Source organism: Oncorhynchus clarkii, chromosome 13, assembly GCF_045791955.1.
Source record: "Oncorhynchus clarkii lewisi isolate Uvic-CL-2024 chromosome 13, UVic_Ocla_1.0, whole genome shotgun sequence".
In the NCBI taxonomy this organism is placed as follows: domain Eukaryota; kingdom Metazoa; phylum Chordata; class Actinopteri; order Salmoniformes; family Salmonidae; genus Oncorhynchus; species Oncorhynchus clarkii.
The window spans coordinates 52,845,310-52,858,913 of NC_092159.1; the positions used below are offsets into that span (position 1 = coordinate 52,845,310).

The following is a 13,604-nucleotide window of genomic DNA, read 5'->3' on the forward strand; positions in this document are numbered from 1 at the left end:
GATGAGAGTATAGTGGGGAAAGAGACGCAGAGATGTTCAGTGAGAGAGAGAGAGAGAGAGAGAGAGAGAGAGAGAGAGAGAGAGAGAAAGAAAGAAAGACAGAAAGACAGAGAGAGAGAGACAGGCAGAGAGAGTGAGAGAGAGAGAGACAGAGAGAGACAGAGAGAGACAGAGAGAGAAAGACAGAGAGAGAGACAGACAGAGAGAGTGAGAGAGAGAGAGTGAGAGAGAGAGTGAGAGAGAGAGTGAGAGACAGAGAGAGACAGAGAAAGAAAGATAGAGAGACAGAGAGAGACAGACCGAGAGTGAGAGAGACAGAGACAGAGAGAGAGAGTGAGAGAGACAGAGAGTGAGAGACAGAGAGTGAGAGAGAAACAGAGACAGAGAGAGAGTGAGAGCGAGGGGAATGAGGTGAGATACATTATCAGATCAAAAATGAAGGAATACAAAAAGCTAATTTGCTAAATATCAGAATTGAGGCCTAAGAGCTGCCTGTAGTGTTCTGATAAATGGTAGATTCCTAGCTGCTGCTGCCCAGATAGTATTTAATCTGATTCATCTTGGCCTACTTAAGGTTTTATTGTGCATGTATATTGTAAGAAGCTCAGTATTCCTGCTCTGTGGTAGGAAATAACAGTATGAGTTTTAGAGTGTTGTATCAGTACAGGTGGTTGGATCTCAGTCAAGAGTAATGCCATGAAGTCTGAGGTAGAAAATAAGAGTCTGGCCAGGGTCCCCTTCGTCTGTTGTTGCAATCCATACTTAATCCACACACACACACACACACACACACACACACACACACACACACACACACACACACACACACACACACACACACACACACACACACACACACACACACACACACACACACACACACACACACACACACACACACACACTCTGCCTCCTACCCTCCTTCCTGTCTCATAGCTCTCTCCTGGAGGTCACCCACTGGGGACTGCTGTAAATTGGCTGGCTGACGCACTTTCTCTCTCAGCCAGATAGTGTCTGACCTGGGACCAGAGGACTGTCAGGTGGGGCGGGAGGGGAACCGGGCGGAGGAGGAGAGGTATCTATGGAAAAAAGCTGCTGGCATCAACAGCACGGTCACACAGTGACATCACAGGAGACTCTGTGAGGACGTGAGAGCAACGGAGACACTACAGGGACACTACAGGGATACTACAGGGACACTACAGAGATACTACAGGGACACTACAGAGATACTACAGGGACACTACAGAGATACTACAGGGACACTACAGAGATACTACAGGGACACTACAGAGATACTACAGGGACACTACAGAGATACTACAGGGACACTACAGGGACACTACAGAGATACTACAGGGACACTACAGAGATACTACAGGGACACTACAGAGATACTACAGGGACACTACAGGGATACTACAGGGACACTACAGAGATACTACAGGGACACTACAGAGATACTACAGGGACACTACAGAGATACTACAGGGACAGTACAGGGACACTACAGGGACACTACAGGTACAGTATAGGGACAGTACAGGTACAAAATGAAAGAGCTGAACAGAGGACTCCCCTCTTCTCTGGATACTCAGTTATGTATGTGTCCTGGCCCCAGCAGCCCAGCCAGTCAGTGTGTTGAGAACAGAGGACAGGGAACTCACACGGGTCACGTTATGACTGAACGGAGCCGTGGTCTAACTGGTCCCTACAGGGGCGTTTAGACACAGTCAACACACACACACACACATGCACATACACAAACATTGCTGGCAGATTTAGTAGGATGGAACTAAGCCTAGGATGCTACATCCTTGGACATGCTGCGTACCGTAGGAGATGGCAGCGTTCCTGAGAAAGGACCGTCTAGGGAAAATGTATCTTATTCCTTTACCTGCCTCTCTTTTTATGGTTTCAGGAAATGTTTGCTGGTCACAATAGTAGTATCAATATATTATGCCTCTCTCTCTCCCCACGGGGCACACACTGGTTGAATCAACGTTGTTTCCAGGTCATATCAATGCAATTACATTGAACCAACGTAGAATAGATGCTGAATTGGCATCTCTGCCCAGTGGGAAGTTTTAGTCTCTCAGAAGTGTGTGGCTGTGTGCTGTGCCTCAGTGATGATACTGTTGTTGTGTCTGAGGGGACTCAGCAGGGATGAATATCTTACGTCAAAACATGACTCAAATCAAGCCTGGGCGTAAACAAACACATTGAATAGAGGGGCTTCACAAAGGGACTGTCATGCTCCATTGTTAAAACAAGCAGCCGAGGAGCTACAGTGGTTGATCTAAGAATGGTTTCCAGCAGCAGGGGTGTTCTAGCATGCTGGGGAGCCCCATAGTTATTAACGTAGGCAGTGGCACCCCCGTAGAGTTGAAATTATCTACATTGGTACAGCCCACTGGTTTTGGGGAACCCTCAAGGGTCAATGTGTAATTTGAATGTAGTCCTCATTTACAGTGACTTTGTCAGGTATTCTTCCTTCATCTCTATTTTATAACACTTCCAGCAATCCTATAAAATATACAAGAAAAGTAGCTCAGGGATAAATGGCTGAATTCTATGAACAAAGCTGTGACGAGGATGAAACAAACAACAGCATCAAAGTAAAGAGGAGTAGAGACATAAAGAGCGGAACAAGCTGCTGCATGGCTGACCCATAAACAAAGACAGAACATCCTCCTGCCTCAGGGTAGGATAAAGGACAGAACATCCTCCTGCCTCAGGGTAGGATAAAGGACAGAACATCCTCCTGCCTCAGGGTAGGATAAAGGACAGAACATCCTCCTGCCTCAGGGTAGGATAAAGGACAGAACATCCTCCTGCCTCAGGGTAGGATAAAGGACAGAACATCCTCCTGCCTCAGGGTAGGATAAAGGACAGAACATCCTCCTGCCTCAGGGTAGGATAAAGGACAGAACATCCTCCTGCCTCAGGGTAGGATAAAGGACAGAACATCCTCCTGCCTCAAGGTAGGATAAAGGACAGAACATCCTCCTGCCTCAAGGTAGGATAAAGGACAGAACATCCTCCTGCCTCAGGGTAGGATAAAGGACAGAACATCCTCCTGCCTCAAGGTAGGATAAAGGACAGAACATCCTCCTGCCTCAAGGTAGGATAAAGGACAGAACATCCTCCTGCCTCAAGGTAGGATAAAGGACAGAACATCCTCCTGCCTCAAGGTAGGATAAAGGACAGACCAACACAGCCGTGCTACTGTCCCGTCTCTAGTCACGCACACAACAACACAGGACACACAGACGGACAAGCAGACAAGGTAGGATAAAGGACAGACCAACACAGCCGTGCTACTGTCCCGTCTCTAGTCACGCACACAACAACACAGGACACACAGACGGACAAGCAGACAAGGTAGGATAAAGGACAGACCAACACAGCCGTGCTACTGTCCCGTCTCTAGTCACGCACACAACAACACAGGACACACAGACGGACAAGCAGACAAGGTAGGATAAAGGACAGACCAACACAGCCGTGCTACTGTCCCGTCTCTAGTCACGCACACAACAACACAGGACACACAGACGGACAAGCAGACAAGGTAGGATAAAGGACAGACCAACACAGCCGTGCTACTGTCCCGTCTCTAGTCACGCACACAACAACACAGGACACACAGACGGACAAGCAGACAAGGTAGGATAAAGGACAGACCAACACAGCCGTGCTACTGTCCCGTCTCTAGTCACGCACACAACAACACAGGACACACAGACGGACAAGCAGACAAGGTAGGATAAAGGACAGACCAACACAGCCGTGCTACTGTCCCGTCTCTAGTCACGCACACAACAACACAGGACACACAGACGGACAAGCAGACAAGGTAGGATAAAGGACAGACCAACACAGCCGTGCTACTGTCCCGTCTCTAGTCACGCACACAACAACACAGGACACACAGACGGACAAGCAGACAAATGGACGACCTGCATTTACAACCAAAACAACCAACAAGTTGTGGGAGTCTGTATCTGAAAAGAGTCCATGACTACTGTACAGACCAGCCTTGGATTACAGAGTCCTGGCTAATAAAAAACCAATGGCTGGTGCAGTGCATTGTCAAGGGCTACCTTTAATCCACAATGCTGACTTGTATTCATATTGGGAAAGGAAAGGGGAAACCTAGTCAGCTGTACAACTGAATGCATTCACCTGAATTGTGTCTTGCACATTTAACCCAACCCCTCAGAAAGGTGCAGGGGGCTGCCTTAATCGACATCCACATCTTCAGCGCCTGGGGAACAGTGGGTTAACTGCCTTGCTCAGGGGCAGAACAATAGAGTTTTACCTTGTCAGCTTGGGGATTCGATCCAGCAACCTTTTGGTTCCTGGCCCAATTGGGTTCTCTATGTACGGTGAATCACAAGAGGTTTAACAGGTATTTATGGGACAAATCATTGATCCCAGTAATATATTAACAGCACCACTACCCTGAATCGGCTTCACACTATACAGTAGCATAGTCAGCATTACTGTATACCAGGGTATTGCAGTAAAGAGTAAGGGCTAACCATCCTATGTGTTTTGTCCTGTTATTCTCTCTGTCCCTTTACAGTCTGCTGATAGGAACTCTAACATGGCTCTCTGGCTCTGCTTATTCTAATTAGCTGGGTGTTGGGTGGGCTGGCAGGGCCGGGTGTCAGTGGGGCTCATCACTGGACTGGCCTCCCAGGCGGTCACACTGAGCTGGCACTGACACACACAGACCAGAGAAAAGAAAGAGAGAGAGAGGTTCACTCGCATGCACACACACACACACACACACACACACACAAAGACAAACAGAGGGAGCCGCTCCGCTCCACACCCTGCCTGGGAGGCTTCATTAACTCTGACCTGTTCTTTCAGCCAGCATGCCCTCTTCCTGTTTATTCTCTCTCTGTATGGACAGCCTGACCTCCCAGGCAGCCACACCCTGCTAACACACACTACCACACAGCCCAGTATTATTAGGACCAGCACTACATGAATTAGGTATTAGGTATTAGAGATGGATATGAGGTATTAGGGATGGGGTATTAAAGATCGGACTAGGTATTATCCTAGTCCGGCCTAGAACAGGTTAGCCTGAGTCATATTGAGCTTCTGGGATTAGTTGAGATTGTTAGATTAGATGAAACACATTTTTAGGAGCCGTGGAAATCTGGTCTGGCACGATCAGAGCAGTCATGGTCTAATGGGGCCACACCACTAGGCAGTATAACCAAACCTACTGTACTGTGATACAACTTACCTTATCAAGGATTAACAACCAACCTTCATGCTTTTATCTGCTGTGTACAGGTGTGCATCCCAAATGGCACCCTATTCCCTACAATGTGCACTAAAGTAGTGCACTATATAGGGAATAGGGTGTAAGTTGGAACGGGCAACATATCTTCTATTGTATACACTTTACAGCAAAATACTGCCATGAAAAAATAATAGGAAATTAATTTATCAGCTGTTGTTCCCGACACAATACAATATGTCAACAGTGACTGTTTCTCGTCAATATGAAGCTGTGGCATGAATATGATGAAAGGAACAGAATCTCCTTTGAAATGACAGATACTGTACCTTACTACCTTGTTGGGAATAATAATGACAGTTTTGACAGGTGATAATAGAAGTACATCTAAGCAATGACAGCTTGCCGAGATCATACTGTGTGCCGTTGTGGGCAAATCATTTTAATCCAGGGACTGCTGGGGAATATATTTCTAATGGTTATCTTCATATAAAATCTGTCATTACATACTGTATTATAATAAAGCAATCATATCATCCTACTGTGACCATAAAGGGGTATAGAGTAATGAGATATAGAGATATCTCAATGGAGACTGTATGTGTTTCTAAAATGGTTGTGGTCTTGTTGTTGATGTAATGTGAGGCCATGGATTGATGAATTGTTATGTAAGACACAGCCTGGCATAGCCCAGACCTGACCACGTCTCTCCTACAGTAGTTTCTTGAGACATCCTCTAGAGTCTAGATCTTGGGTTATCTATGTACGTTAGAGTGTCTGGAGAAATGCGTCCTAGAGTATCCCACAGACTGGTTATGGGGAGGTGATGTACAGCCTGCCTATCCCAGGGTCACGGTCATTAGGACACACATATTTAAAAAAGTTTTGCAACGGAAACCAAAAATGAGCGTTTTTTATTGGACACGTACAAGTAGTCCCTCCCTGTTTCAGTCTGTTTTCTTCCGTTTGGTGCCTAATGAACAGGACCCAGTAGCCCCTTGACAGACCTGGCCTGGCCACGGAGAGCCTGCTGTTCTAATTGAATCCCACACCTGTTCCTGGCAGGTAACTGCAGCCAGCAACCAGCAGGGGGCACAACAGAGCGCCATGAAACCCCTCCTTCAGCATGGACACTTAATCATCTGGAAGTAAGAGTACATCTGTGAGTGTGTGTGTGTGTGTGTGTAGGGTGCAGGTGCGCGTGTGTGTGTCGTTACCCGTGAGCATGTTGGTGTGTGTGCGTGGATGTGTGTAGGTGTGCTTGAGAGATAGCAAGCGACAGAGAGAGAGAAGGAGAGAAGGAGAGAGAAGGAGAAAGAGTAAAGGATAGAGTGAGAGTGTATTTTGTGGGTGTAAAAAAGAAGAGAGAGAGAGAAACGGAGAAACGGAGAGAGTCAGAGGAGTCAATAGGTTATTTCCTGTGAAATGAGAATAAGAGAGGGAGTGAGTTAATTCTGTGGAGGAGTGAGAGAAAAAGAGAGAGAGAGAGAGAGAGGTGGGAGTCCCAGATTCTGTCGGGTTCCTTTTGGACAGCAAGGGGGTCAAGGCAAGGTAGTCAAAACAGAATACTAACTCACACATACACACACACACACACACACACACCTACACCGACACACACAAACCTACACATATCCACACACCACACGCACACTGTAGACAGAAGGAAGGGGCTGGCACTTTGATCAACTGTCATGCTCACTTCAAGACAAACCCCTTCACTGAGACCAATAGCAGGGCAGCAGGGCCTGGGTAGAGAGAGAAAGTGTCCATTGAAACGTCTTATCTCTATGAGAGGTGCACTGACACACTGAGTGGCAGCACAGGTGGTCCTACTGACAGAGATTCACAGCTTCAGTACACAGGACACCGCCTGCAGGTACGGGTACAGCACTGGAGTGACACTATGACAGGCCACAGTTCCATTTCAATTCAGTCAATTTAGGTAGTCAATGGAAAATTCCAGTTTTCCTAATTGCTTTTCATTGTAAGGAAAAGTGAAATTGGATTTTCATTTTAATTCCTGAATTGACTAAATTGAAACAGAATTGACCCCAACCCTGCTGAGCTACTGTAGCAGAAGCCAGCACCCAGCCAGTTTCTTACTCTCTTCATCCCTCTACTCTCTCTTTCTCCATCCCTTCCTTCCCCAGTGAGGGCTGTCCATACATCTGCCTCTGGCGGTGTGTTCTATCTGTCCATACATCTGCCTCTGGCGGTGTGTTCTGTCTGTCCATACATCTGCCTCTGGCGGTGTGTTCTATCTGTCCATACATCTGCCTCTGGCGGTGTGTTCTATCTGCCCATACATCTGCCCCTGGCGGTGTGTTCTATCTGTCCATACATCTGCCTCTGGCGGTGTGTTCTATCTGTCCATACATCTGCCTCTGGCGGTGTGTTCTGTCTGTCCATACATCTGCCTCTGGCGGTGTGTTCTATCTGCCCATACATCTGCCTCTGGCGGTGTGTTCTATCTGTCCATACATCTGCCTCTGGCGGTGTGTTCTATCTGTCCATACATCTGCCTCTGGCGGTGTGTTCTGTCTGCCCATACATCTGCCCCTGGCGTTGTGTTCTATCTGCCCATACATCTGCCTCTGGTGGTGTGTTCTATCTGTCCATACATCTGCCTCTGGTGGTGTGTTCTATCTGCCCATACATCTGCCCCTGGCGGTGTGTTCTATCTGTCCATAAAGGTCCTGACTTATTTATATTCATGGCAACCTGTCTGCCAGAGCTCTTTAGCTTTAACAATGTAATGACTTCTCAATGTACAGTCAGTCAGTTCCCTATCTCTCTCCTCTCCCCATCTCTCCCTCTCTACTTCACTCTCCTCTCTCCTCGACTGCCTGCTGAATAGAATGTCTGAGTGCAGTGGGTCACGTGACCAGACGTGTGTGTGTGGTGGGTCATTCCTAATGAGGAGCTACAGCCTGTCTCTATAGCGACTGCTCCTCTCTCCCTCTCTCTCTGTCCCTCCCTCCCTCCCACTATCCTCATTCGCCCACAGAGACACTATTTCAATGGTAAATAAATGTGTCTCTACACTCTCAGAAATAATTATTTGGCTGTCCCCATAAGAGAACCCTTTTTGGTTCCAGGTAGAACCCTCTGTGGGAAGGGCTTAAGACGGAACCCAAAATGGATCTACCTGGAACCATAAAGGGTTCTTCAAAGGGCTATCCTATGGGGACAGCCAAATAACCCTTTTAGGTTATAGATATAACCTGTTTTTAAGAGTGTAGGTGTGAGGGATACTCCCCCGTCTTTAAGTCCCCATAAAAAAATAATATTAAGGCTGTGTACCAGGTCTTACATACTGCAGATGTACTTCCTTGTCTCCTTTCCTTCATGATCACAGATGAAATACTGTAGATTTGTTTCCTTGGTCTCTTTTCCTTCATGATCACTGATTAAACAGGACTTGATAGGTGACAGAAAGATGGCTGACACCTATTCAGTCGATTCACGTGTCAATAGTAATAAAGGACCGGTGACAAGGACATTAATATGTAAGTCTATCAACACACAGACTACAGACAGTCTGACTATCTGTCTCTCTAGCTAGCTACTGATGACGGACAGACTGTCCATCAGTCTGACTATCTGTCTCTCTAGCTAGCTACTGATGACGGACAGAATGTCCATCAGTCTGACTATCTGTCTCTCTAGCTAGCTACTGATGACGGACAGAATGTCCATCAGTCTGACTGACATTCACAGACCAGCTCCTGAACACAACAGCAGAGCAGCCATTACTCTAATCTGTCAATCAACCAATCAGTGAATCAATCAATTAGGATTAATGAATTAACAAAGGGACATTTTTTAATTAATAAAAAATGAGATATAGGTAATCATAATTAGCAGTAGAGTTAAAGCGAGGATAGAGGGCGGAAGAGGGGTCTTTTAGGTCACATGGTCACTGGGAGGAGCAGTAGTAAATGTGGGTAAAAAAAACAACAACAACAAGGTGGATCAAGGGGGGGCGGGGGGTGGGGTGGGTGGGAAGAGGAGGAGGGTTCGCTATAGCTACCAGGCAGGGAGTAACAAAATGGTGATCGGTCGGTTGAGGGAAAAACAAGACATACAGGAGCAATGGATGTCAGTGGAAAGCCACATCCAGGCAGATGGATATGGGCCCATAAAGGACTTAATGGCATTGCTACAGAGGTTAATCCCTTCAATCTATAATAACCTACTGTACATATCTATCTATCCATGGAAACAGACAGTAGAGGGTACTAGTCAAGACTGATGTGTAACGGTGTTGTGGGCGGGGGCATCTAAAAGGTCAAGGGTAAGATTAGGACAGTGTATAATTCCCTATATAGTGCACTACTTTTGACCAGAGCCCTGTAGTGCACTACGTGGGGAATAGTGTGCCATTTCAGACACAACCTGGGAGATTAAATGACCCTTTTGAGGCGGCCCTAATGGTGCCTGTTCCCAGTGGCAGCAATACTCTTCCTTCCTCTAACCTTGGATTGAGCCCTGCATCCCCTGCAGCATTCTTTGTAAGCTCTGTGATTGGGAGACCAGTGACTGATTGGCTCTTTAGAGAGTACCATCCCCTTAGTGAACAGAGCAGCCATTACACATAGATGTTAACTGGGACTGTACCACCTACTGTGGCACCCCTCTGAATCCATACAGACATGCTGTACGAAGGGAGGACTAGCTGACTTCTATTGATAAGGAGGGGTGACTGATGGCCAAATCAGGGCAGGGGGGTTGCAGTGCAACGAAAGCAAGAGAAGGAAGAAAAAGCAGTGATAAGAGCAAATGGATAAAGAGGGAAAGAGAAAAGAAGAGGAGGGGGAGGAGGTGAAGAAGGAGATGAAACCTGAGGAGGCCTCAGAGAACCAGCGGCTACTTGTGATGAACAGATGAAAAATCTGAGGGGCAGAAATGGAGCCAAAAGAAAGAGAGAAAGAGAGGAGAGAAGGGCACTGCATTTAAAGCTGTTTGAGTGATAGAGAGAAAGAGTGGACAGTGAAGCACCTGGAAATGGGAGAAAGTGCTTAACGAGGGACAGTCTCATGTCACATGATCAAGGAGAAACTTTGGCCAGTGTGATTCTGAATTCCATTGTCTTTTTGAGTTGAAAATGAAAACAAATAAATGTAAGATTCGCCCTGAAGTAAGGAAACATGAAAGGGGGAAGGAAGAAACAAAGAAAGAGAAAGGGAGGCAGAGAAAATAATATAAACCAATGTGGAGAAGAGAGGAGAGGAGGACGAGGAGGAGTCACTTGGATCTGGAGGGAACCAATTAGAGATAGGGTCAAATTACTAATTGTAAACGATAGAGAAATGGTTAAATCATACTCAATGAGGTGGAGTGAGAACTGCAGGGTCAGATGGAGAACTATGTCAGCATGAGGAGTTGTCAGGTGGCTGTGGCCCAACATGTGGACACGTTGAGGAGAGGAGAGATTACAGTGAAGGTTTACAGTGAATGGGAGAAGAGAAAAAAAGGTTTACCGACCATGAAGTGGTAAGAATGTACACCATGTTATCTGTCTTTAAGTTTGTGAATGGCCACTGGTATGTAGTTTGTATAGTGGTTAAACCATGACATAAGAATGCTCTCTCTTTTTCTCTCTCAGAAATAGTTCATGGACCTCCAGAGTGGTCAGCTGGTTTGTGTGTATGTGTGTGTGTGTGTGTGTGTGTGTGTGTGTGTGTGTGTGTGTGTGTGCGTGCGTGCGTGCGTGCGTGTAGGTCAGGCTGGTGTCATCAGAGGCAAGGAGGAAATCTGGAAGGATCTTAGAGTCTTGGTTATAATCCAGAAAGAGAGAGAGGGAGAGAAAGAGAGAAAGAAAGGGGAGGGATATCAACATCAAACATGACCACTACACAAGGTGCTGGGTTAGGAAGGCGTATGAGGGGAGGAGAGGAGGGAGGAGGAGGAGGGAGGGGCGAGCTGTGGTTTTTATGTTCATTGTGGTCTTTACCTTTTTGATCCACTTCTATTCAAGCATCGGAAAAAAGAGAAAGAGAGAGGAAGACAGGGAGAGAGAGAGAGAGAGAGACAGAGTAAGAGAGACAGAGAGAAAAAGAGAGAGAGAGCAAAGAGAATGAAAGAAAAACAGGTGCAGGAAAAAAGACAAAATTGAGATTAAATAAAATGCTATCCTTTCTCTCTTTTCTTTAAGCATGTTATTTGTTCTGTGTTACGGTTGGCTACCCAGAGAAAGGATGGCGACTCAAATGAAAAATGAGGAGGGAAAATGGCCTGACCTCGGATTTACTCCATTTCCATTCCATTAACCCAACAATCCCCAACCATCCACACATACATGTACTCAACCCGACCTCCTGTTATGTCTTAGGATCCCACCCCTCCCTCCCTCCCTCTTTCTCTCCTTCCGAACTCCAGCTCCTGGGTCCTGTCAGGGAGAGAAAAACACACATATGTTCCTGAAGAATCTTCTTTGGAAGCAGCTGTGGGAGAAATAGAGCTAGATAGAGGGATGGAGAGATGAGAGGGTGATGAGGAAAGTGGCCCAGTGTGTGGGGTGTGCTGTGGCCTTGCGGGGGGGGGGGGGGTCACTGTGTCTCGTCTAGCCCCTCTCCAGGGTTACAGGGTCTACATTGAAACTGTCTCTTAATCCCAAGAAAGTGGCGCTGCGTCTGACTGCGCTCAGTACGCCAAATCACGGCGCTCAGCTACAGAACCCCGCCATTCGCTCAATCCATCGACCAGCCAATCAATGGGGAGCAGCTTGCTCGCCGGGCTCAGATGCACTCATCAAAAGAGAAGGAAGGAAGAAAGAGAGAGAACAAAGAAACAGAGGGATTGAGAGACAGAAGGAGGAGACAGACGGAAGTAAAGCGTCCCACGAGAGAGAGAGAGAGAGAGAGAGACAGAGAGAGACAGAGAGAGAGAGAGAGAGAGAGAGAGACAGAGAGAGACAGAGAGAGACAGAGAGAGAGAGAGAGAGAGAGAGAGAGAGAGAGAGAGAGAGAGAGAGAGAGAGAGAGAGAGAGAGAGAGAGAGAGAGAGAGAGGTAGAGAGAGAGAGGGAGAGAGAGAGAGAGACAGACAGAGAGAGAGAGAGGTAGAGAGAGACAGAGAGAGACAGAGAGACAGAGAGAGAGAGAGAGAGAGAGGTAGAGAGGTAGAGAGAGACAGAGAGAGAGAGAGAGAGTAGAGAGAGGCACAGAGAGAGAGAGAGAGAGAGAGAGAGAGGCAGAGACAGAGAGAGAGGTAGAGAGAGAGAGAGGTAGAGAGAGAGACAGAGAGAGAGAGAGAGAGAGAGAGAGGTAGAGAGAGACAGAGAGAGAGACAGAGAGAGAGAGACAGCGAGAGAGAGAGACAGAGAGAGAGAGACAGAGAGAGAGACAGAGAGACAGAGAGAGAGAGAGAGAGAGCGAGAGAGAGACAGAGAGACAGAGAGAGAGCACAGAGTCTGAGACACGGCCCTGTATTTTGGTCTACACCAGGCTCATCAAACACTAATCACTAGTCTGTGTGTTGAGCCTATATGAGGCTTTGGCTGACATAAGCAGTTATGGCAGTTTGTAAGGCAGCTTTCCATAGACATCACTCATTGTGGCGGACGAATGAGTGTTGTCTGTGTTTGTGTGTGTGAGAGAGGTGTGTGTGTGTGTGTGTGTGTGTGTGTGTATGTGTATGTGTGTGTGTGTGTGTGTGTGTGTGTGTGTGTGTGTGTGTGTGTGTGTGTGTGTGTTTCTTCCCTGCCACGTGGAAGGAGACGTGTCATGGACATGTGTCCGGCATGCTGCTGCCGCTGAACGTGTGAATGCTGTGTGAAGCCTTTTGGTCCCTGGAGAGCCTTGTCATGTGAAGTCATCACCTCTCTCATCTACAGTACAGCATGAGAGGTGTCTGTACTGGACACATTCCAGGAAAGAGGAGAAGAGGAAGAAGAAGAGGAAGAAGAGGAAGAAGAGAAAGAAGAGAAAGAAGAGGAAGAAGAGAGAGAGAGAGAGAGAGAGAGCCTTTCTGCATCATGTCATCAGAGCAACAGAGCACTACCATCTCTATGGCTTTTATCATCAGACAGCTAGATCAGACACTGGGAGAAACCCTGTGAAGAGAGTAGGAGTGGCAGCCATTTCATCCTTCAGGGGAGCATCTATAGGCTCATGTATGGGTCCCATGTGGCCAGAGCAGGGGGGAACCAGGAGGGCAGGAGGAGGGAGCTACAGTGGGGCAAAAAAGTATTTAGTCAGCCACCAATTGTGCAAGTTCTCCCACTTAAAAAGATGAGAGAGGACTGTAATTTTCATCATTGAGGTTGTGGATTTTTCATCACTTCAACTATGACAGACAAAATGAGAAAAAAAACATCCAGAAAATCACATTGT

General features: G+C 47.0%; 1 protein-coding gene across 1 annotated transcript in view; it reads right to left on the minus strand.

Moving 5' to 3' along the window:
• LOC139365071 (adhesion G protein-coupled receptor L1-like) overlaps positions 1-13,604 on the minus strand; it is a 251,969-nt gene that overhangs the window by 83,636 nt on the left and 154,729 nt on the right. The window contains exon 7 of the mRNA XM_071102434.1: positions 11,226-11,240. Within this exon, the coding sequence (XP_070958535.1) occupies positions 11,226-11,240 (15 nt within the window). The remainder of the gene's footprint in view (positions 1-11,225; positions 11,241-13,604) is intronic.